At 29.4% G+C, this 25,010-nt stretch overlaps 1 protein-coding gene across 1 annotated transcript; it reads right to left on the bottom strand.

The window, feature by feature from the left end:
- Positions 1 to 13,400: 13,400 nt before the first annotated feature.
- Positions 13,401 to 20,164, bottom strand: LOC135121781 (mitochondrial-processing peptidase subunit beta-like). Its single transcript, XM_064046059.1, has 11 exons — positions 20,089 to 20,164; positions 18,604 to 18,766; positions 18,078 to 18,145; positions 17,724 to 17,820; positions 16,661 to 16,752; positions 15,076 to 15,222; positions 14,876 to 15,013; positions 14,618 to 14,805; positions 14,401 to 14,568; positions 13,638 to 13,858; positions 13,401 to 13,479 (listed from the first exon to the last, which is right to left on the bottom strand). Exons 1-11 carry the CDS (start codon positions 20,122 to 20,124, stop codon positions 13,427 to 13,429), a joined length of 1,371 nt encoding a protein of 456 aa, XP_063902129.1. The 5' UTR covers positions 20,125 to 20,164; the 3' UTR covers positions 13,401 to 13,426.
- Between the last annotated feature and the right edge of the window lie 4,846 nt (positions 20,165 to 25,010).

Below are 25,010 nucleotides of genomic sequence, written 5' to 3'. Positions count from 1 at the left end.
TTTAGATAAACGTGGAGACTTTATTTACGTAAGCTTTTTAGTCGATTACTTGAAAAAAAAATGGGTGATCGGTTGAACAAACAACTTCCCCGGAGTGGCACTCCTGCAGACTTTTCGGAAACCCCGTTGCCGGCTAGTAGGCAGGCGAAAAACCCCGCCTCCAACAACAAAGACGCTGAAGAAAGCAAGTCGTGGACACTTGACAAGCAATGGCGTACAACCATAACACGTGCAAAAACACAAGACACGAGTCCGTCTGCCACAGTTAGGCACCGCAAGTAGTCAAAGCTCCCGTTATTACCTCATACAGGCCAGGTGTTATCGCCCGACTGCGGTGTTCATTCGGCCATCTGGCCACCGATGTTCTTCGCTGGCTACGAGGACTAGTTAGCTGAGAGGCGATATATTTAGGAGGATTATTAGTTCGTCAGTTCAGTCGAGACCCGTCTTAAGAGCGACTGGAAGGCTTTGGAACAAAAAAGACACTCTGCTTCTTTTTGTTCTATGACTTAAGTCAAGTTGTAAAGCAGCAATTTCGTCGTTCCATATTTCAAATGTGTGTGTTTTTTTAAGCCGGATCTTTTGGTAATGTAAATAAACCACGGTCGAATCACCCCTTACAGCTAAATTTGTGCTAAAGTGTCAATTAGGATTGAATACGCGCCTGACATCTTAAAACCTCATAGACGCAATAGCAAACTATGGCACGGCGCTTGGAAAGTTTTTAGTACGTTGCTCACTTGCTCAACTGTGTGACTTGCCAAGGTTACTTGAATTTGCTACTGTCGCCTGCCTGGCTGGTTTTTATGAGCAAAGCATTAAGTATTAAAGAGAGTGGATTTCTTCTTTTTGAAGGACTACAATGTTTTAGCACAGAATTTTGACTAACTGCAGCAAAGAAATTTGTTTTCTTACGATATACTACGAATTGTAATTTACTTTCTATAAAATTTTATTAAAATTGCAGTTATCATGAGCACTGTCTTTTACTATTATTTTTTTCAAACCTGGCACTGCTTAAATTAGTAGCACACAAATTTGATAGAAGCAAGTATTATAAATCTCTTGATGTGAATTTTTCGAATATGATTGCGAAAAAGGAAAGAAGTGCTTATTAACAAATTAATATAGTTTGTCCGTTATAAATTAAATCTTTCTGCTTAATATTCTGAGCATAGTGTCTGATAAAACGGATATCAATATTAAATTTAGTAATATGAGTATGGTTACATTTCTATGTAATAGAGTCATAGTCTCTTCCGCCGTTTCTTCACTTTGTTAATCATAGCACAGGGCAGAGTTGTATTACTTCATCATTCCTGGCCATCATAATTCTTTGCAAGTTCCCCTTGTAAGTACCAATTAGTAGTTTTTTCTCTGCTCCATCCAACCCACACCCTTAGTGTTTCAGCAGTGGGATTAAATTTAGTAGATACTCCGAGACTTTTAACCTTAAAATATATATATTAAAATATTAATCACTCAGCTGGAAGAGGGTTTTTACTGTCTCTTATTGCAATATATTTATAAATTAAATTTAGTAACGGGAAGTTATCGCTTGAAAGATTCTGTCGTCTGTTCAGAGTAATGAAACATAATGCGAAAGAATCTTGGAAGGACCATGAGAATTGAACTTAAAGGCTGTGAAACTTGGTAGTCTACTTTACTAAAACTATTTTTGCTTTATATGTTTTATTTAGAATGAAGATACTTATTAAAAACCTATTGACACCACTTGTATAACTCCTTAAAACCGCAAAGATAGGTTATTGCCATAGCTTGGGTATTTAAAAGGTTTTCTTGCTATTGTTTCCAACAAAGCAGCGGTTAAGTTGCTAGTAACAGCGAAGGTTTCTTTATGCAAACTTTGCTTAACTGAAAAAACTGCTGCGAAAGTGCTTTATAAGTGTATCGTAAAGGGATCCTAGACTTAAACTGCACTGCCTTTAGTCATCGACCTAATTATAAAATATTTCTTAGTCTACGTTGCTTAGAATACGTCACAGTAATGTTAGCCTTTAAATAAAGCCAAACAGATCTTAATATATATTTAGTCTGTATCTTATAATACCTTTGCAAACGTTTGTTGCTATGACATTTAAGTTTGTGATATATAACTCCTACTCCTTCTTTTTAATTATAAAATTTTAAACTTTCTGTTAATATTAGGGCTGATTACTACTGAAGTAAAATATTTGAATTTAACTTTCTTTGCCTACTAAAACTCTTTATAGTTAATAATGATTTATTTTTCAAAACGTATAATAATTTATTAAGTTAAAAGTATTTGAACATAAACATGTTAATATTGATTATTAATCTGTTGTTTCCGTATGGTTTTAAGTATTAGCGGAGAATTTTTTCAAAATAGTAGAGGTTTCTTAGCTTTACCAATTTTCTAAAATATTATAAATTTTTATCAACGTAAGTGCGATATAATTATTACAGAAAAGGGTATCTTTAAAAACTCTAATTATTAAAATTCTTCTAAGGTAATATGACTTAATGTAGAAAATTTACTATTTACAAACTAAATGATTAAGAATGACAAAATATGAAGTGGGTTAATAAAAAGACGCAAAATTTAGTATGTAACATTCGGTAATTATATTACGACTCACCGTGAATTAGAAAAGTGTTGAAGTGAAAATTTTTGCAGTGCAGTAAGAGCTACTTGCAATAAATTTTAAGTTTTTTTCACTGATAAAATTCACTTATCACTTGTAAATTTTCGTAATCGAGGACATTAATAACTGTTTTTACCAAGGCCTACCTATATGGAATGTTTTATACGCTGTTTTACCCTATGAGAATATGCTGCTTTTTATAAATTAACTGTTCTAAATAGAGAAGTAAACTTTTGTTTAATCTCCAGCTAAATATAGTCGCTTTTATATTTAAACTAACATATATATATGTGAAGTATAGAAAAGATTTAAACTTACGGTAAAAGTAATATATGCCCTGCTTGAACATAAACAGGCACTTTATCATAGTAAACCGTTAGCAGGTTGCTAGATCTAAGTTTTTAATATATCGTTAGTAGTTACTATAGGCTCAACACTATCATCAAGAAACTAATTTTTAATTTTTTGTAGCAACGTTCTCATCTTATTTTGTTAAAGCTACCGCTAATATGCATAATTTTTTCACACTAACACATTTTAGATACTTAAATACTAGAATTTCTTTTTATCTAATTTTCGGAAACAATTTTTTTTTTAAAATGGATATATAAAAATATATTATACATAAATGGTATTAAATAAACAAAGAAAATTAAAAGGCAAAGTAAAATGCTTTAATTTTGTTTGTTATTAGTGGTCACATAGTTATATTTTTTAAAAATTTAATTTTTATAAATTTATTAGTATTTATAGTTTGCTTAGAACTTTGATAAAAAGATTTTAATAATTATATTAAACTGTACTTTACAAAATAATTGAAATGCAAGTTACTTAATGATTATTATTTCAAGTTATATTTTTGATGTTTTATAGAAATGAATTTTTTTTTATGGGTTTCTACTTTTCTTTACTGCAAATAACTTTTTCATACTTGATCCGTCTTTTTTCGCGTATATACATTTTTTATAAATACTCACTGAATAATGAATTATTTTTCTCTTCTTAGATTTTATTTGAACTTAGTTTTCTTTTAATTTAACGTTTGCCTTTATGAAGAATATTAGCCATCCCTTAGACTTTTTATTAACACTTCTGGTACTTTAGCAGTTCTCTCTTAACGATTTTCTAAAACACTATCGCCATTTGTAAGAGTTTTTCTACAGGTAATGATTTGAACTTTTTTCACCTTATAAAAGACATCTAAAGATGATCTATATTAACTTTATTTCTACCTACCAATACTTTCCGACTTTAAAATTAAATTGTGTGAACTTGTATAATTTTCGTTTTATACATAAAAATTATAAACGTTACGTTTTAATATTTTATGATGTGTTTGTATATAAACTTCCGTTAGCACTTATTAAGTTCAAGCTTTTTGTAATACAATAATCTGCTATTATTGCTTTTCTTGCGGATTTTTGCTAATCTTTTTGAGCGGTATGTAGTTGAAATTAACCCTAAGCGGATTAATATACATATACATCGTAAAGTCATGACTAAAGTAAGTGAAAATATTATTTGCACTTTCACAAACAGTTGGAAATTTACAATTTTCTAGTTGTTAACAAACAATTTTTTAGTATAAACTATTAATTTTAAAGCCGTATAGAGAAACCTGTAAAGAAAAAATTATTAATCTAAGGACTTAAACAGATTCAATAATAATAAATATAGTAACTATTTAAACTGGAAAACCCTTTTTTAATCTCTAAATAATATATTAATGTATGTAAATTTTGTAAACAATAAAAATGAATAATTTTGAATAAAAAATTTTAAGTTAAAGTGAAAAACCTCGCAGCCCCTGAACAATTAAATAGTAATAAGTAATTTTGTTAAACAATTAATTAAAAAATAATTATTTAAAAAAGTTTATAAAGTTAAAATAAAAAATCTTATCAAAAATTACTACATAATTTAAGGGCTAAAAAGGTCGTGAATCTAAAAAAAGGCTTTACTTTTATAATTACTTATATATTATTTTTTTCAGTATAAAATAAATATATTACAGTTTATCTCTGGCTACCCACTTAAGCGTTCTACTTATACTTAATTCTTCAGATAATTCTTCTCGATGCCAAACTTTAAAAGAATTAAATTTATGCAGTAAAAATTAAATTGGCTTGTCCATCTCTATAAGGATTCTGGTTGATTTGTTTAAAGAAAGATACTACGAATTTATTTTTATAAAATAGAATATGTATATAAATTTTCATAGAACTAATAAAATTTTAAAGTTGTGCCTCCACAAAATAATATTTTAAATTTAAGTTAATTAAAAGCGGTAAAATAAAAAGAAATTTACTTAAAAAAATAAGTTTACTAATTTTTTTTTTTAACTAAACTTTTATCACGTTTAATGATTTCAAGTATAAAATCAAACTATTTTTAGTCTAAATTTTTCATAAACCTACAACAAACTCTCTAAAGAACCTTTAAAGCCTTCAGGATATTTTCACTAAAGATTGAGTTAAACTCTGCACGGAAAACCACACTAAAAATATACTCTTCGAATTAAAAAAAAAATCATTCCATAAAACACCATTTATTTCTGATTCTCTGGAAAACTGCTTAAAGTTAACTTGGCCGTTACGTTCAAATTCAAAAGAAAGCTGGTGCGCTTTTAGATCTTTTAAAAGTTCCACGAAAAATTTTATTCCTGTTGCAATGTTAATCTACTATTTAGTTAATTTATCAAATAAACAAAAAAAAATTACTAAATATAATTTTTTAACAAATCTTTACAAGGAAACAAAGTTAAAAAGGAGGCAGAAGTCAGTTTGCATATTTAATTAGTAAAACGCTTGGACTCAAATAGCTTACTACCCAGCTGGTTCACTCATGTTACTGTAATAACTTCACTAAGCGACCCTACCCATGCCACCCAAAAATGATTGTGGACCTACGATGCTCACCGCAAAATCCTAAATACTGTATTTTGTTCAGGTATTATGCTATGTTGATTGTTATATACACTCTAATAAGTCGTGAGCCATAGTTATCATTTTTGAACCTTTCAAGCTTTATCATGCACTTTTATAATAATAAAAAAATAGTGCATACAACCGCAGTTTCTTCTTCTAGGTAATAGTACTATCTCTTCAATAATGAAGAGCTTAATGATTTGAAAATGAGTGTTTTTACCGCCAAATTGTTAATGAGAAAAGGTGGACTTTTTTTGCACCTCAATAGCAATGCCTTTACTTTAGATTCACTGTGTACTCACCACAAAGAGCTTAGGTTACTATAAATCATGTTTTAACGTTACAGTCTATAATTTTTATTCATAAAACTGTTAGTCTAATTATTTCCTCGCAACTTGTTGTTGTTATCAATACGAAAAAGTACCCTTATCCTTAATAGTCCTGAAAAAGTAATATTGAATTAGTTTAAACGGAGAGAACTATTTATTAAAGAGTTTCATTTGATTACATTTGCAAAGTTTAAAGGCATAAAGGCAGTATGGGGGGCCCCTTATTTAGCTAGTGATATACCTGTTAAAGAACTTAATTTTATACCTCAATATATGATTTTTTAGTGCAATGCGTCCTAAACATCACCTGCGACAAATTTCAATCACTAACGAACTTTAGACTTGAGTGAAATAGCTGGGAGCCTTTAATTCACTTCCATCCTACCGCTCCCTTTCGAGTTGGCCAAAGACGGGGCCACGACAGAGCTCTGAACATAAATTAAGGGCCTATAAAGTCTACATCCACGCTTTCCGCTGGTGGGCGTTACCAGCTACTCATGTTTTACTACCCTGAGCTTTTCCTCAATACCAGGTAATATCTATACGTCAACACCACCAAATAATAGACTAAATGCTGCTGCTTAAAATTCTACGACATTCTAAAACTTAACAGTCTTCACATACATATTAAATCTTCACATCGGATAAAGATTAGTCCTCTTTCAACTGTTTTGTTAAGCAGAAAATAAAACACCGCCACAAGACATCGCCATTTAAATAGCGTTAAATATAAAACTAAGCATTTCAGTAGGCTTCCTCGCTCTGTCGGACCGCCCCGCCGTGAATGTAGCCTGCGCACCTCAAATTATACCTAGAATTTGCGATAAATATTTAACTTGTTTACATAGCGATTTATTTAAAATATACATACATATTAGAAAAATTAAACTACGTAAATTATAACTACTGATCTTACATATATACTTTTTATATTATTTTTTTTAATATATGTATTTTTTTCTTTCAATTTCTATTTCTTTTTAAAAATATCTATCTATCTTAATTATGAGTCCTCCTCTGAAGAAGAACTTCGAACATTCATTGCTAACTTATTGACTATAAATGAAGAATTTAGAAAAGAGTTAGATTCTACAAGACAACGCTTCTTGAAGTATTAAAATCACTCAGGACGAAAATAAGTCTAAAGGCGAAACGGGCCTTTTGATAATATAACTAATAATAATAATGTACGTCCTTACAAATTCTAGATCAACCAGATACCTCCGAAGAGGTAATAGAAGATAGCGAGGTTTCAAAGGTAACAAAAGACTAGTCTAGTCACGGTGAATGACTAATATTTAAAAGAATAGTAGTAGCCTTAATCTTATGACTAATAGTTCCCATAACAATCATTAATAATAATATAACTGTTAGCAACAAAGTAATAACAAAAATAATATATAAAGTAAAATTAGAAATACTGGTAATAGTAAAAATAGTAATAAGTTTAATCTTTATAATAATAATAATAGCTCCAATAAGGGTAACAACACCTGAAAATCATTAGAGACTCATGGAAACCCTCAAGAGCTTATATTCGACACCGGTGACATATAGATGGGAGGAGCTTCTGACACTTCCCCTATTATTAATGAACGGCCATCTAGAACGGCGCCCCACCCCCCACCCCTGCGAACACCTAAAGAGAAAATCCCTCCTATTACCCTCTGTGACAAAATTGGCCCCTTCTTGTACAGCTTTTGCAATCTAAAAGTGCCATGAGCACGAGACCAAGGGAGAGACGTCTTGGAATTAAAATTTTTCAACAGCAGCCAAAGAACAGCGCGTGATCACAACCATAACGCGCAAGACAGAACTACACCATTTTACCTACTTCAAGACAAGCCATTACCCATGGTATTTACTGTGAACTCGGCCTTTCCACCGTCGAGGCAGACTTGCGCGCGCAAGGCTTCACACCCCTCCGAGTGGCACCGATGCACAAGGGGAAAACTCTCAATGGCGAGCGGAAGAAGATCCGTAACCATCAACTGGTGCATATATTCAGAACGGAACGATAACACTATTTAAGATGAAGACCATTCCCCAGCTTCAAATCAAAATAGAAGAACTTCGAAAAAGCCAACGCGAGGGTCAGTGTCACCGCTGCCAGATCTTTAGTCACGCTGCAAGCGTTTGCGCTGCGAGTCACATACCACCAACTACCGGGGCTGCAAATACTACCCGCGGAGCCTTTAGCAGTTGTCCAACCTACGCGCCCATGACATCCTATACCCACTACGGATGTTACCATTATTCCAACCGTGACCTATGCTTCCCGCGTGAGAGCAAAACCGTGCCAAGCGCCCCTTTTGAATAATCTTACTAACATTGATAACGCTAAGTTACTTAACAACAAGAACAGCGATCGCAACCGACTTTAAGGCAGCTGTTAGCTATTTTGACGACGAATCTCTCGAACCTGCTCGAGACCTTGAAAGGCTTAGAATTTGTTTGCATTAAACTTTTAAATTCCAGAGCTTATTCACATCCGTTTATTGTTTTGAAACGCGTAGAGCAACCAAAAGAATAAACACGAGTTGCATAAATGTAACGTGAAAGAATAGCTTTCTGTGCTGCCAGCGAAACACATTTCTCCCCTAATGTGCCATTTAACATCTGCAACTTTGCGGAGAATTATCAGAATCGGTTGTACACTAGTGGTGGAGAAGTGGCTATGCTAATCAAACGAAAAAAATCCCACACATTTTGAAAGCATTACCAACTTTGCAAGGAATCGAAGCGGTCGGTATGACCCCAACTGGCTAGACCGGGGCCTATAATAGTGATTACTATCTACAAACCGCCCAGTCAACTACTCACGATGTTCATTTTTGTCGCTCTTTTGGTTTAAGACATTCTGACCATTCTATGGGGAGGTTATAACTGTATACATTCCTCGTGGAACAGCCGGTTCGGTAACCGGAAGGGCTACATTCTTAAAGCTTAGGCTGAGGAGAGTGGATGAGAGCTCTAAGACCATAGCTGCCAACACACAAGGCGAGGAAGACGGGCACAATGGACATGCTACCGCCATATTTAAATATGTCTTCTAACGACTATGTAGTAGACTCATTCACCTATCCTACTCGAATTGGGCAACGAAAAGGTATCAATAAAAACATTCTCCCATTTTTACACGAATTGGAAACAAAATCACTGAAATTCTCGAAAAGCCGCTCCCACCGTCCCTAGCACCCCTCGAAACTTCCGCTCAACTGTACAGTGCTGTTGTGGAATTTGAGCGTTCGATGACAGAAGCTACAGTAAAGTAATGACGACACTTAAAGTTGGGTACCGCCCAAAACAACACCTTTATAAGAAACTAAAGGCACTAATATGCTAGCGTCGGCGACTCATCCGAGTAGTCTTGGCCTTTTAACGCACGGTAGACAAACTAGTGCTAAACCGGCTTCAGTGGCACATCAGGAAAGAGCTGAAGGCGCATATTAACTACTAATGGGATTACAAATTAAACGAAGTATCGAAAGCAGGTAACATGGTGGCGCCTACTTTTGAAAATTTGTCAAGCGAGTTAGAAATCGCGAGCAAACTGGGACACAACTTCCCACCGGAGATACTGTAGCTCCAAGCAATTAAGACAAAGAGAAACTTTTTTCTGATTACCTAGCTGTCCGTTAATCGCCGTCTACCCCCTCAATCATCCACAACGCTCCCCTTGTGCCTGATCTTATCTCGACTGATACAAGATTTTCTGAAACTGCCTACCATAAAGAGATCAAATTAATTATCAAGTCACTACTGGAAGGAAAGGGCCCTACCCTGGCGGCATCACTGACCTGATGTTCGACAGTTGCCAGATGCTGCTATGAATCAATTATGCTGCCTCGTCATTTCAGAGTTGACTTCGTCTAGGCGAGCATCGCCGAAGTCGTGATGTTACTAGCATCAGAACCTCACAACTACTAACCCATCAGTCCATTCTCAACAGTTGGTAAGGTAGCTGCAGCAATGATACCTAAACCGTTTGAGGTCGGTTGACTAAAGTTTCAGTTTGGATTCTCAAGGGACACTCTCCGACCCAGCAAGTTCTTTGCCCTTAGCAAGCGAACGGCTAGAGCCTTTAATTTTAAAAAAGCTACGGGCGCTGTCTTTCTCGATTTTGAAAAGGCTTTTGACGGAGTATGGCATGGTGGCCTGTTAGGCAACATGCTTTGGCGATATCGCCAGCGGCCTTCGAAATGTTCTCAAGTCGTACCTAAACGGCCTGGTCTTTAACGTGCGATAGGCGCAGCACTGTCGTCGCCTCGCTATCTCACAGCAGGAGTCACGCAAGGCTCACTTCTATCACCGCTGCTATTCGCGCTTTATACGAATGACATTCCTCTTCCAGTTCGTCCTCATACACAGGTCGACATTTAAGCCCAGGATACAATGATTTATTCATAGCGAAAGTCATCTTTTTTACTATGTCAGCACCTACAATTTATTTCGACGCACTTGCTAGCTGTTGTCGTCAAGGGAGCCCTTATAATTAACGCAGCAAAAAGTAAAACGCTTCTTATAACGAGGAAAAGCCATGCGCTGTCGACTCCGTTAACTTTTAACGGCAGGGAAATTCCGTGGTGTTTTCAGGTAAAATACTAGGCTAATCTAAGATGTCGTGGCACCCATATGTAAATTACGTCGCGGCGAAACTCAGGGCTGCGATCAAGATGCTATATCTTTTATAATGCAGTAAACGTAAACTTTCGTTGCGCAATAAGCGAAGGCTTTATGAGTGGTGCATTCGGCAGATTATGACCTATGCACTCCTGCCTGGGCCTACCGCTTACCGGCAATGACGTCCTCGCTTCAAGTGCGACAAGGCAAATTTCTGCGCCTTTCCACAAACGCGCCTTGGTTTGTGCTCAATAATACACTTCCCCAAGAACTACAGGTCGAGCTGCTGACCACGCTATTGAAATGATGCCACTGGACAAGCTAAAAGCTTATTATTAAAAGAACCCACAATACCGTCAGTTGCGCAGCTCGCTTTTAGCACGGCGGTTGAAAGCTGAGTTGGGAATTTAGACTGAACTGTGAAGGAAAAGTGTTAAGATACTTTTACTTATCCTCGTGGATTACTAAAAACCTGTTTGGGAGCTCGTGTATTCGAAGTTTGCTAACTCGATCGAACACCAGGAAACGTTATTAATTACTTAATAAACTAGAGGCGATGCTTATAGCATAGCGAGCTTCTGTCTAAGGTTGCTGCGGGAACAAAGAGTCGCTGCTGCTCGCTTCCAACCGTTGCCAACGAACTTATATAATTAAACATTGATACAAGTCAGGACGTAAAAATTTCGGCGGCCATTATTAACGAGCTGCCTTAAAGTTGAAACTGGTAGCTAAAGGTTATGTCCTCTGCACTAGCCATGTAACTTTGATGTCCGCTGCTTGGCCTTTGGGAATTATGGGTTAGTGTTGAAGTGATTAGGATCTCCACGTTTAAAGAATCTAGTAGAACTGGTTTCAAGAAGCTATTAAAGAGAAGTTTACACTATTCTCGTAACGTTGTAGGTCTTCTAATAAACTTTTAATAGCTTGGTTAAAATTTTACAGAAAAATTCGCCTTAAACGCTAGTTATATAAAATATTATAATAGCAATAACCTTATTCGTTAAAACTTACTAATTTTATTTTATTATTACGAGGATATTTGAAAAGCTTGTGTTAAGCTTTTACGTTAGGAGTAAAAAAATTATTTTAGATAAAAAAAAAAAAAGCAAGCAAGTTTTTATGCAACTAAAAATTTATTGACCCTTCAAGATTCACATACATATTTTTCTTTTGACTTTGTTTTATAAATCTGGTAAAGCAATAATTTTACGTTTATTTTTATTTAAACCAATGTATATTTTTATAAGTGTGTACTATGTTAAACTTCGTAGTTACAGATTTAATACTTTTAAAGTTGCAAGTACACTCAACTTTCCTTTTAACTTTTCGTAACTGATAAATATTTTCACAACTACTTACTTTTGTTAAATAGTTCTATATTTTTTTTTTGTAATTTACATAAACAATATTTTGTAGTTACAGAATTAAGGCTTTTTAACTTTTTAAATTATTTAATAATTTCACCACTTTACATCTTAGTCAGTTCTTTTCATCTCTTTTTGTATATTAACATAAACCCTCTGTAGGTTATAAAATTACGGCTTTTAAAGACGTACGTAACTCAACTCTTTGTTTAACTTTTAAAACTTTTGAAAGTTCTTAAAGCATTGAAATTCGTAACTACTGTATTAATGTATATAACATATCACTATTATCTTTTTATAAATTTTACTTAAACATCGTAGTTACTAAGTTATCGGCTCTTCCAAAAATCTACACTAATTCCATTTTTTGGTTTGACTTTATTTTATTTAAAGAAAGCAGCACATTAGCATTTACCCTTTTTAAATATTTTTTTCTTTTTTCCTTTAGGAAGTTTTTCCAGGAACGAACGTAGTTAAAAATTTAAGAACTCTTAAAAACGCACAAAAACTCAACTTTCGGTTGAATTTCTTAACTATTTAAAAAATTATGAAAGAAATTATTTTTTAGCTAGATTTTTTTTGTTTAATAAAAAATATTTTTATTTGTGAATCTACATGAACACCTTTGTGGTTACCATTCCACGTGAGCTCGAACTTTCTTTAAATAATCCTAAAAGTTAATAAATTAATATTATCCCAACTCCTGATTTAATTAGTACATTATATGTTTCCTTTTTTTTTTTTGTTAATTAATATAATCTTCCTTGTAGGAAAAACGTTTACAATAAATTCTGAGGTTAAAATAAGTCAAAATATTGATCAGAAATTAGTTTATTATAAGTGAAAAAATAGAAGAAAAAAATATTAAGAATATTTAAAAATAATGACAAGTTGGTGCTTAAAATTTTTCTTAAAATTTAAGAAAAGATGAAAGAAATTTAATTTTCTTATAGATTTGTAAAGATTTAGATTAACTTTAAAGTAAATTTTATAAAGTTAAAATAAAAAGAGGTCAACATCGAAATGAATGTGTCCTATAAAAATCTAAAATTACAAAGAGCAGTTAAATGTTACAAACAAGAAAAAGCATGCTTTGCGGGAAATTAATGTTTACAAGTTCACTAAAGTTGATGAATTTATAACTATTTGTTGCGTTAACCCTCACGCGTGGTTAATATTACATTTTGGTGGCTATAAAAGATATAAAACACGATGCTTTATTGAAGGCGGAACAGCGGCTCACACGCTCCCCCGGAGGCTGCTCCTTACTCTCGAGAGAGATTTGTATATGTCTACAATATAATATGGATTTTGGATGCGCACGAGACTTTATCTGGTATCGGCAGTTTCTACTTGATACTAATACCCGTTCTAACTGAACATTAAAAAATAATAATATTTTTAAAATTATAATATAAAGGCGTTTACCCTTCGTAAAAACTGCAAATTAAATTTTCTATATTTTTTTTATATGAAATTTCCCTTCAGGATTACAAATTTGTTTATTTCTTTAATATTTTTTTTTTTTACCTTTAATATTTTTTTTAAATTATGCTTTAAAGGCGAAACCAATGATTTGCTCCGCGCACATTCATATAATCCGGTAAGCCTGATAATAATAGTAAAAATTAAATTCAGTAGTAAAAAAAGGAAAAGGATAATGCTAATAAGAGTAGGCCACGTTGTTTAATATCAAAAAAAATAAACTGAAAATTTATATAGCAAAAATACTAAGCATATGCCACATAGCGTGTCACGTGGTTGAACCTTCTATGGCGCCGTATCCAGCAATTGCAGGGCAGCGGTCATACAAAATATCCGTCATCACGCTTTTCACGCGCTCAGGAGTCACGCGTTCAATTTGTTCTATCAATTCCATGGGTGAAACCCGTCTTCCGTAAGCCAATAGGCTTCGCCCAAGGCTATTGAACACGTGGTTGGTGCAGCAAAGGTTGTCCAGTAAAAAATTTCTCAGGCGTAATTTCGCACTTTAAAATATTTAAAGAAAGAAAATTACTTAAAAGCGTGAAAAGGTGCCGTTCAAAAAAATTAGTGAAAGCCTGACTAACTTAAACTTTTATATCTCTTTTTATATAAAAATAAAAAATTATATATATAAAAATATAATAAAATTTTTTATTTATGTTAACGTTTTTATTATATTTTACAACAAAACTATAAAAAGTAATAAACTTTTTTATATAATTAACTTTTGTAAAAAATTTACACAAAAAATTTTAAAATTTTAAAAGAAAAAGTAAAGTAGTAATTCCTTAAAGAAAATAAAATGATAAAACTTAAAAATTATTTATAACTTTTATAACTTTTTTTTTCATAATAATATAAAAAAAATTTATATTTTTATTAATAATAATAACAAATAATAAACAGTTTAACTTTTATCCGTAATTTTTAAAACTTTATGGATTTACTAAAAAAATTTTCGGTTCACTTTTAAGTACAAGAATTATAAAAGTTAAATGATTGTCTTAATATTAATAATGAAAAAAAATAATAATAATCAGTATACCGCTGGACCTCGTGGTCCCCGCAATTCACGCAAATCCGAAGCCACTCGCTTTGGATTTCAAAAAGGGCATCGTCCACGCGGTCTCTCTCGGCTACAAAATAGCAGCCAAAAAGGCCCGTATCGCTATAACTTACCAAAAAGTTTTTGTAACTCAGCGCAGGACGTTCCCTTAAATATTTCTTTATAATTATTATTTTTCATTAATATTATTACAAACTTGGCCATAATGCGCGCCAATGGGCTAGAAAGGAATTTTCCACCAGTCACTGCTTGGTTCCAACTACTCATCATTTGATTGGCCACTTGCACGACAAAGAAATCCGGATGAATGGCCGCTACGCCCTCGAACGCCACAGCCGCGTAGCTGTAAGGAAGATCATCGTCGCGCACGCGGACTTCCGACCCCTCCACGGCGGTGATTATTATTATTATTATTATTATTTATTATTATTATTATTATTGTTATTATTATTACTGTATATCTCACAACGTCGTTGACTGCAGGCAGCGAAGTTTCCTTCAAGTGTCCAAACTTTTCCTCCGAAATAGCCACGAGCTCCGCGTGGTCCACGTCACCCACACCGCATACGACAATATTTTTTCCGCAGTAATTCTTATTAATAATAAATTAATAATATCATTACTAATATTACTTTTATTATTATTCTATGAAACCTGCTCAATATAACTTTTTAAGTGCACTACTTGCATACTTTCTATATTTGCAGTGGAGCCGTAAATGCTCTTGCTGAGGGCCGTTCCCTGATAGGCTACAGAATGAAGATAATCGGTCACGAGAGCTTCAGGATTATTCTGAACTTCCTAATAACAATAATAGTTATTATTATAAAGGTAATACTAACAATTTTAAATAAAAAATATAAACTTTTTTATTAGTATTTCCTAAAAATTTCAATACTTTTTATTTTTGTATATAACAATTTTTTTATTTTTTAATAAGAATTTCTTTTTTTACTTCCAGAAGTTATTCAATTATCACTATTATTATTATTAATTTTTTAAAATATTTTCAGAAAAGAATAATGATAATAACATTTCATATTTATTTTACTTAAACTTTTAAATATGTATTTGCTTAAAAATTTTATTATAATAAAACTTTTATAAAAATAAGAAAACTATAAAAATTCGTATTAGTTTTATTTATTTTATAGTAAATAATAATAATTAGTAAAGAAATTATAAAAATATATACAAAATAATATTAAGAATTATAAAGTAAAAAATACTAAAATGCTTATAATATTTAGAAAAATATTTAAAATTTATAAATATTATAATAATTAATAAATATAAAAAATAATAAAAAGTTCATAATATTAAATAATAATAATAAAAATAATGTTAAATATAATAAAAAATTTATAAAAATTGGTAATCATAAAATAAAATGATAGTAAAAAGTTTATGATGATTAATAAATAAATATAAAAAAACTGATATATCCAGAGATATTAAAGTTTATAATAATAATGAATAATGATAATAATAAAATTAAATAGTAATATAAATATAAAAATTTAATATTAAAAAACAATAAAAAGTTTATAATAATAAATATAAAAACAATAATAATAACAAAATAGGAAAAAAAAATTTTAATAATAATAAATAAAAAAAATGGTAAAAAATATTAAAGTTATAGTAATAATATTAAATATTGTGAATAATTAATAAATAATATATATAAGATTTAATAATATAATAATAAATATATACAGATAATATATAAATAAAAATATATTTAAAAGTTTATAGGATTAATAATAAATGGTAAATATAAAAAAAATAAAATAATTGCAAAAGTAGTAATAAATAAATAATAATAGAAAAATATTAATAAGTTTAATAATAACAAAAATATATTTTTATTAAAAAATTTTTTATAACAATAATATAATAAAAATTGTAAAACGTACTAAAAACAAAAATGTTTAGGATAATAAAAAATGGTAAAAATAATAAAAATAGAAAAGTGCACTAAAACTTAGTTATAATAATTCAAAGTATGTAATATAAAAATATAAAAAATTTTTAGTAAGTTTATATAATAAAAATAAATAAATAATAGAAACAATAGTGTATAACAATAATAAATAAATAATGAAGTAATAAAAAGTTTAAGGTTAAATAAATTTAATGTAATAATAAATATATATATAAAATGTTAAAAAGTCTATAATAAAAATAAATAATAAATAATAATATGAAATATTATATATAGTAATATAATTAGTACTTCCAATTGGCGAAGAATAACTTTTCGCTCTTTTTCAAGTGTTTCTTCGCAAAAGTTTCGTGAGAGAAGCGCTTCTGATAAAAGTCTGAGACCTCAAGATAATAATATTTATTAAGAGTGAATTATAACAAAAAATTTATAGAGTTGATACGAGTAGCTAATATAAATTGAATAAAAAAGTATACTAAATGTTATAAATAAGATTGTTTTATAATAAAGTTTTTATAGTTATTTCAAAAATATAATAAAAATAGTTAAAAATAAAAAAAAATAAGTTATATAGTTTTTTTCTATTATATATAATAAAAGTAATAAAAGAAGTTTTCTATTATTTTCGTAAAAATTGTAGTAGAAATGAATAAAAGTTTTATTTTCCAAAACATTATATTAAAAATAATAATAATAGTAACGATTTTATTATTTCCTATAAATTATATTTAAAGTAATAAATAGACGTGTTGTTATTTTTTTTATTATAAAAACTTTTATCTAAATTTTTTGAAAAATAATAAAAAGTAAATATTAATTATAATAAAGATAACAAGAATTACATTATTAAAATATTTATTAGAAAAATTTATCTTTATTTTTTTATTTATATTTTATTATTTTTTTTAGTAGAAAAATATATTTATTTTTTATTCTATATTGCTATCAATATAATTACTTTTATTAACATTTATTATTTTTATTAGAACTTTACTTTAATTATTTATTGTAAATTATTATCAACATTTACTTTTTATACTTTTTTTATTTTTTATAAGAATATTTCTTATTTACATTACCAATATTTATATTTTTTTAACAAGAAAAGAAACTTTTTTATAGTTTTATATTCATTTTATATCGTTTTCATTTATATTCACTTTTTATATACTTTCATAATATTTTTCAAAGTGTTTTTCTCCATTTATTAAATATTTTTTTTAATTTTTCTTATAATGGAAATATTTTATTTTTATTAGTATTCATCATAATTTATATATATTTACATTTTTATTGCGTTTTCTATTGTCATTTATTGTTTATATTAATAATTATTATTTTGGAAAAATAATACATTTTCCAGCGTTATTTGCATGAACAAAAGCGCTAAATGATGCATTTTCTCGAGAAGTAGTACTTTTCATGGTGGCTCCCAAATTCTCGACTTCTTTCTTTTCATATAAAAAAATACAATAAGTAAAAAGAATAAAAATATATTTAATATGCTCGTGTGTGTCCAACGCCAAATGGCGCTATCAAGGATTTACATAGTAGGTCATTTGCCGACTATTAAAGTCATGTGTAAAACTTTACAACAATATTTCCTTTTTTAATGTAAAAGCAGAAGGCGAAAAAATTATAATGAACACAAAAAATATACTGAAATAAATTTTCCAATAGAAAACTAGATAACTAAGCATATAAAAACCTCAAAATCCGACTGACTCAGCTTCGAAGTGCCCTTGAAAGTGAGATGTTCTAAAAAGTGAGCAGCGCCTAAAAAAGGTTTAGACTATATATGATTCGCCGATTGGATAATTAACTTTCTGATTACAAAAAAATAAACTAACGTTCGAAACTTTTTTTGATAGCTCACTGGATGATTTAATATTTTTAACATTTTTAACATAAAATTTGTATAAAAGTTATTTTGCTTATTTAATAATTGCATTTATTAAATAATTGATTGGTTAATTTAATTTAGTAGTGTACTGATAAATAAGTTAGTAGAGTAGAATATTATTTAGTGAATTTAAAATAATTTTATATACAAAAAGTAAAACTAAAGGCGCTATTATATATTAATTATAATAAATAAATTCAAAGTAAACTTAACTGTTACTTATAAATAGTACAACGCACAAGAAAAATTAAAAAACGTAAAAAACGTTAAAGAAAATGACATAATGAATGGTTACTTATAAGCCAATCAAATTAATTTAAAAAATAAAGACCGTTAGACAATGAATCTTCATCTCTTGAACCCGAATCGAGCCACACGCCCACCGTAGCGGCGGGGTTGTAGATTTTCTCGGTGGCCACGCGCACGCCGTTGGAAAGTGTAGTGATTTTGGCTTCGGGATGAGCAAAATAGCGCCGTTTAAAGCTAAAAAGGTTCTATAATGTTCAATGGAAGCAAAGTAAGCAAAAAGAGTCACTTCGAGGGTAAATTTGAAATATAGTTAACTTAGTAGAAGGTAAAAAAAATTATACTTTTAAGCAAAAATCAATTTTAATATAATTTTATAAATAAAGAATTTGGTTACTATATGATAATAAAAAATGTTTTATTTAAGAGTATAAAATTAAATGTAAATAACATTTATTTATTAGTATGTATTAATAAATAGTAATAAGTACATGACTAAGAAAAGGCGACGAAAGAAGTTTTATAATGAAATACTAAAAAAGATCATAATTAAGTAAATAAAAAGTTGTAAATAAACTCCATCGACAATTTAATGTACTATTTTTTATTTTATTTGTTTTTCTTTAGTAATATCCCCAGTGATTAATTAAAATTTCCTAATTAATTTTTAGATTAATTTAATTCAAAAACTTATTTATAACTTTTTATTACTAAAATATAAACTTGTAAACTATTTTTTGGGGAAAAAAAGGTATTATAATGAAAAACAAATTTAATAAAGTTCCAAATATATTAAAATTTGAAAACCTAAACAATCTGAATTATAAATTTATTTAATTAAACTTGAAAGAAAATCTCTAAAATTTTTTATAGATAATAAAGTGCTTTTCAATTACTTTATATAAAAACGCAACCCCCAAAAGTTATATAATAAATATAGAAAATAGCAGAATAACTTGATGTTACGGAAATAATTACGAAATAAAATAAATAAAATAATATTTTTTTATGCTTAATCGTAAATAAGTTAACACGTTATTAAAAATTGTAAATCAAGTATATATAAACTTTAATAGTCTCATAATTTTATCTAATTGATAACATAAAAAAAAAAAATTTATAGGCTATTCTTTATAAAAATATTAACCGTAGTAGAATAAAGCAAATTAATTCAGTATTAACGAAAAATATAAATTAAAAACCCACATGTTTCAATAATTTAATCAAGGATAAATAAATTAAGTATGAAAAAACTTTATAACTAACTACAAAGAAGTAAAATTTTATTAATAAAATTATAAACTATAGTTCAAAAAATCAGTAATGATGAAACAATAACTTCAATTCGAATAACTAAAACTTATTTAGCTTGAAAATTATATATATATTATAGCTAAAATACTTGTTATAAATATAAAAATAAGTGTTTATAATTTTTTAAAAGTTATGATAAATTAAAAATTAAATAAAATTATAATTTTACAATAAAGGTTACCAAAAAAAAAGTTTATCGGAAGTATAAAAGTATTATATAATTATTTATATATGTAAATCTCGCCTTATATATTACCTTGTTTTGGAATGTTGAGTTAAATAACTTAAACATGATAGTAAAAAAAAAGTCGTAAAGTTATTACACTCACAACCACAAAGCAGCTACGCTGTAAAGAAAAATAGTATATTAATTAAAGAATCACTTAAAAAGATTTAATATTTAATAAAAAAATTATTTTGTAAGTTTTTATTTAGGCAAAAGGCAAAAATCAACGAACAAGTTCTACAATGAAGGACACAAGAAGGAATGCTTAACCCTTTAAAAAAACTAACTAAAAATTGAACGAGACTTTTCCCAGAAATTATTACATATGGCAACCAAGTTTTTTTTTTAATAGCAAAGCGCTGCGATACTATTTTGTTGGTCACAAAAAAAAATTTTAGCATGGAAAAAAAAGTTTAAAGTAGATTGTTTAGATTACAGATCAGAGTGGTAGAATTATTGAAATTTCTATGGCAGCACAATCTTTTATGTACTTCCAAGAAATATATTTTTAAATAGTTTACTAAATTAAATAAAAGTTATCTAACTTTAAAATTATAATAAGAAGAGTGTGATAACTAAAAAAAAATAAAAAAATATCGTACAAATGTGGTCTTCTGAATTAAAGCAAAAAACTTAATAGATTTTTTATTTCAATTTCTGGTTATAATATTAAAAAAAGAATGGTTAATGTTATTACGTTAAGTTAGTTTTCTGCTCACTCTCTCTTTTTAAAAATTTAAATATTTTATTATTAATAAAAAGTTTTACTTTAAACCAGCAACAGATATTTAAGCAGAGAATATAATTTAGGCAACCATTTTAATTCAACTATTTTCTTCGTGCAAGTATATACATATCTTCTTAAATATTTCACTAAAAAAAATAAATTTAGTTAAAAAAAATTAGTTGTGGGTATTCTTTTTAACTTTAGGGCTCTATGTACAGAGAAATGATTCCTTCTAGTGGGAAAAAATAAAACTCTGTAAGACTTATAGCATATTTTTAAAAACATAACTTTTGATATCTCAAAATCTAAAATTCATTTGAATACGTCTTATCGTTGCATAGAAATAAAAACTTCGCATACTATTTAAAGTTTTGAACAGTATTTTGTAAAATGATTAAATATTTATTATTGGAATAGCATACTACAGTCGATATTCATAGCCCATCTTTACTGCTTTTTTTTCTGTGCCCCTTACAAATTAAAAAATATGTTTGGGGAATCAGAAATCCTGAAGAGACGTATACGTTATAGTTTCCTCATTAGTTTATTAGCAAATCGTCGGCAAAGAAATATATAAAAAATAAAAATATATATAAAACAAATAAAATAAATAAAATTATAAATTTGTATATGAAGTTAAATTACAATGCCGTTACATTTTTCTATATAAATTAACTAATAAAGTAAAGTACAAATTGACTTATGTATCTTATTTAGAATTTGAAGAACTTCGTAGTATAATAAACTATATATTACAAATAAAATATGATTAATTACTACTATAAAAAATGGAACACTTTTACGTACTACAATATTTAACAGTTCAGAACGTGTTTAGGGACTACAGTCTTACTGTCTGGTGTATAATTAAAAAGACCAACTATAGAAAAGTTTAATGTATACTATATAGCATTCCTTAGGAATTTTTGAATACAGAGCATTAATTTTTTATTTACTATCAGTAATGATATAAGTGAGTGCCACGTATAAACCACGAAGCATCCGTGATTATCATATTCGAAAAACTTGCAATTTACTACCAAGCACCATAATTTTCTTCTTTTTAAAAGAAATTTTATGACGCTTCTCGGTTGTGGAAGCTAACAGCGAGGTAAAAATCGTTGAATTTATTTAATTCTTTGATAAAGGATATGCACAAGTCGGTAAAATATCATCCACGCATATTTTAGAGATTGCAGGTAATATTTTTTTAGGCGATCAGCAAAATAGGGTTGTGCTCAGAGGAAAGTTGATGCAGAACGAAGAGTGCAACATGATAAGATATATCTTTGAGTATCGTGATAAAGACATCTCTTGTGCTTGAACTCAATAAGTGTGTAGGTTCTCTTAGCCCAAAAAAACGGTTTCAGTTAGTGCGGTCCAGTCATCGAGGATCAAGCCATTGGGGTTAACTCGTTCACTATGTTAGCTTGAAAGATTCAGAGTAACGGAGATAAATCCTATATTTCATATAGCATTGATCCTTTCCAAATCTGACTTAGAAGTTTTACAATAGGCAGCGGGGTTTATTTTTTATCTTATTTTTGAGCTCTGATTACTTCACCTGGATGGCATCCTTTAAAGTTCAAGTTTTTTTTTGATATCTTCCGCGTCCATTTCAGTAAGATACCTCAAACTACAACTTTAAGTTCTTTTTCGGAGGGGAAGCTATAGATAAAGTTTTCTAGCCCTCAGTCCAAAAATTCATGTTTTGAAGACGGACAAACCCTAATTCATCGAGCTACATCTTTGCAATAAAAGGAAATTATTGTTTTCTTTAAATAGATTTATTATGATTAGTCGTTCACTTTAATTTTTTAGAGTAATAAAAAAAGGGTAATTTAGGACCATCCTTATCATTCTTACTTGTATTTTTAGAGTTATTATTATTGTAGTGGTTACTATTGCTGGTATTACTAATACTGCTTTTACCTAACCACCACATCCATTAACACAACTAACACTGTCGTTATATATGTTACTATTATTTTTTAATCTATTACCATTGCTATTACTGTTGTTATTATTATGATTTACAATAATAGGCAGAGACTTGGTAGGTACTCAATCATCTGTTGTTTTGTCGGGCATCTTAATATCCGTTTAAATATACTATTTATGGTCTCATGACCCGTTAAGAAGTCGGAGGAGCAGTGAAAATATTAGATCTAAGAGTGCCAAGGCACTTACCAACTTTTAAGATTTTTCGTTTTTTAAAAGCAGTTTTACCAGAATTTCTATTTTCATATAATTATATAACTTAGCTTTCGTAGCATTAAATACTTGTAGATCGGGTCCCGTTGGTGAGTAAAACAGTCATTAGATATAGGTAAAGTAAAAAATTCATAAAATAAATTAAGTGGAAGAGTAAGTATACATCTTAGATATATATATGTATAGATAAGATTATATATGTAAACTACTATGTATGGATATATGAATAAAGTTTTAAGAATATTTGTGATTAGTCAAAGTATTGAAAGCAAATCCGTAGTAAAAAGTAGAGGTGTATAGACCGCCTCCCAAAAAACCATAATTGGAAAAATTATTAGTTTTTATATGAGCCACTAATTTTTTGGTAAAGTTCGCTGCATCTACATGTTAACGAATACAAACCATTCTTAGTTAGTCTTCATCTCTTTTTTTTATATCAAACTCATCATAAATATTTTAAATTAAACTTTTATCAGATGTGACTCAGAAGAACTTAACATGAGAGCTCCATGAATGGCAGTTTAAAACATTTTTTATACTTTTAAAAGCTTTAATAGTTATTTTCCCATCAGCAAATCAGTTGTATCATCTGTATATTTGACATCTTATACAATATTAAAATCGGAAGTGTTTGCTAAATAGAGTGCGAATAGAGGTAGAAGTAATACTTATGTAACTCCAATATTTCGCTGATAAAACCGTACTTATACAGACTGAAAATTTTTAATTCTATGAAAAGGTTTATTATAATGTGGATCAATGATATAAGAAATTAATCTCTATCTTGCTTAAAGTTTCTTTCAAACTTTGGTAAAATCGTTAGTCGTAGGTCCTCCAAGACTTAATATTTGTTAAATAGTAAAATGCATCTTACGGAAACCAACTTGAAATTAGGATAATGTCTTTTCCATTCTCAAAGTTTGTAGACCTCATAAGTATTTCAGCGTCCGCAAATTTTTATGATTCAAATTTAAATATTCGCAACAATAGGGAAAGAGGGACCCTTAGTAAATATCTACTTAACGAACTTGTTGGTGAAGGCAAAGGCCTCTCTTGTGAAGAATACGAGCACTGTTGGATATAACACATCTTTTTAGTTTCGGAGTGCGTTAATTAGGCAGATGTAATTTTTTTATAAAAATGAGCGTCCATATTAAATAATTACAATGAAGCGTTGACGTAAAAGATTTCGAGATTAAATAAAGTATTAGGACTATAGCAGCTTTTGCCATGCATCCTGACAATATATGGGTGGAAAATTTAAATTATTGCGGTAAGAATAAAGAGATGTTATTAATTTCCATGAGTGTTCCCAAAGTTTTTTCAAAAGTTTTGGTAAGTTTCTTTTAATAATAAATTGTGTTCTTTCTTATATGCTTTTCAGTTCTCTAAGAAGCCGGTCTTTAAGATGACCATATTTTCGTACACAGTCTCATATAACTGAAAAGTTGCGAAGGCTTCTTTTCAATACAAAACTCATGTGCATACAAAGCAGATAGCCGTAAAGTTTGAAGTTGGTTTAATTATATATACCTTTACTACTAAACATTATTACAGCGCACCTTAAAGGTACTATTTATGTAGCGTTATATTTTTTTCGGATGTCTGGAAAATTTTCTGAAACCTCACAAGTAATTTAGTAAAACCCAATTGTAGTACTATCTTGGCATATAATATATATATGATAAATTTTAGGAAACAAAAGATATATTGCATAGTGTACGCCTACTTTGATTATCCTCGCCGAGTGTGGAGGTGACGCACGTCAAAAAATTCTCTTTCTTCATTAGCTTGTTCATCTTATATAAGGAATCGTAGGTGCAGTTCAGCTTCAATGCTGTGCTAAAAAAAAATTTTAGAAAAACAAAAAACCAAAACAATTGCTCGACGATAAAAAAGTCACATTTATACGATTGCGAGATTAACACTAGTTTTTAAGGTAAAACTTTAAAATTGTATATAAAACTGCACGATACTAACTTCATCTATACATCTTATTGTTACTCCATGA

This window comes from Zophobas morio, unplaced genomic scaffold, assembly GCF_036711695.1.
Source record: "Zophobas morio isolate AGI-343-1 ecotype UQ-CSIRO unplaced genomic scaffold, CSIRO_AGI_Zmor_V1 ptg000701l, whole genome shotgun sequence".
NCBI classification, from domain to species: Eukaryota; Metazoa; Arthropoda; class Insecta; order Coleoptera; family Tenebrionidae; genus Zophobas; species Zophobas morio.
Note: the sequence above shows the minus strand (reverse complement) of the source record. Positions and strands in the feature narration are given on the sequence as shown.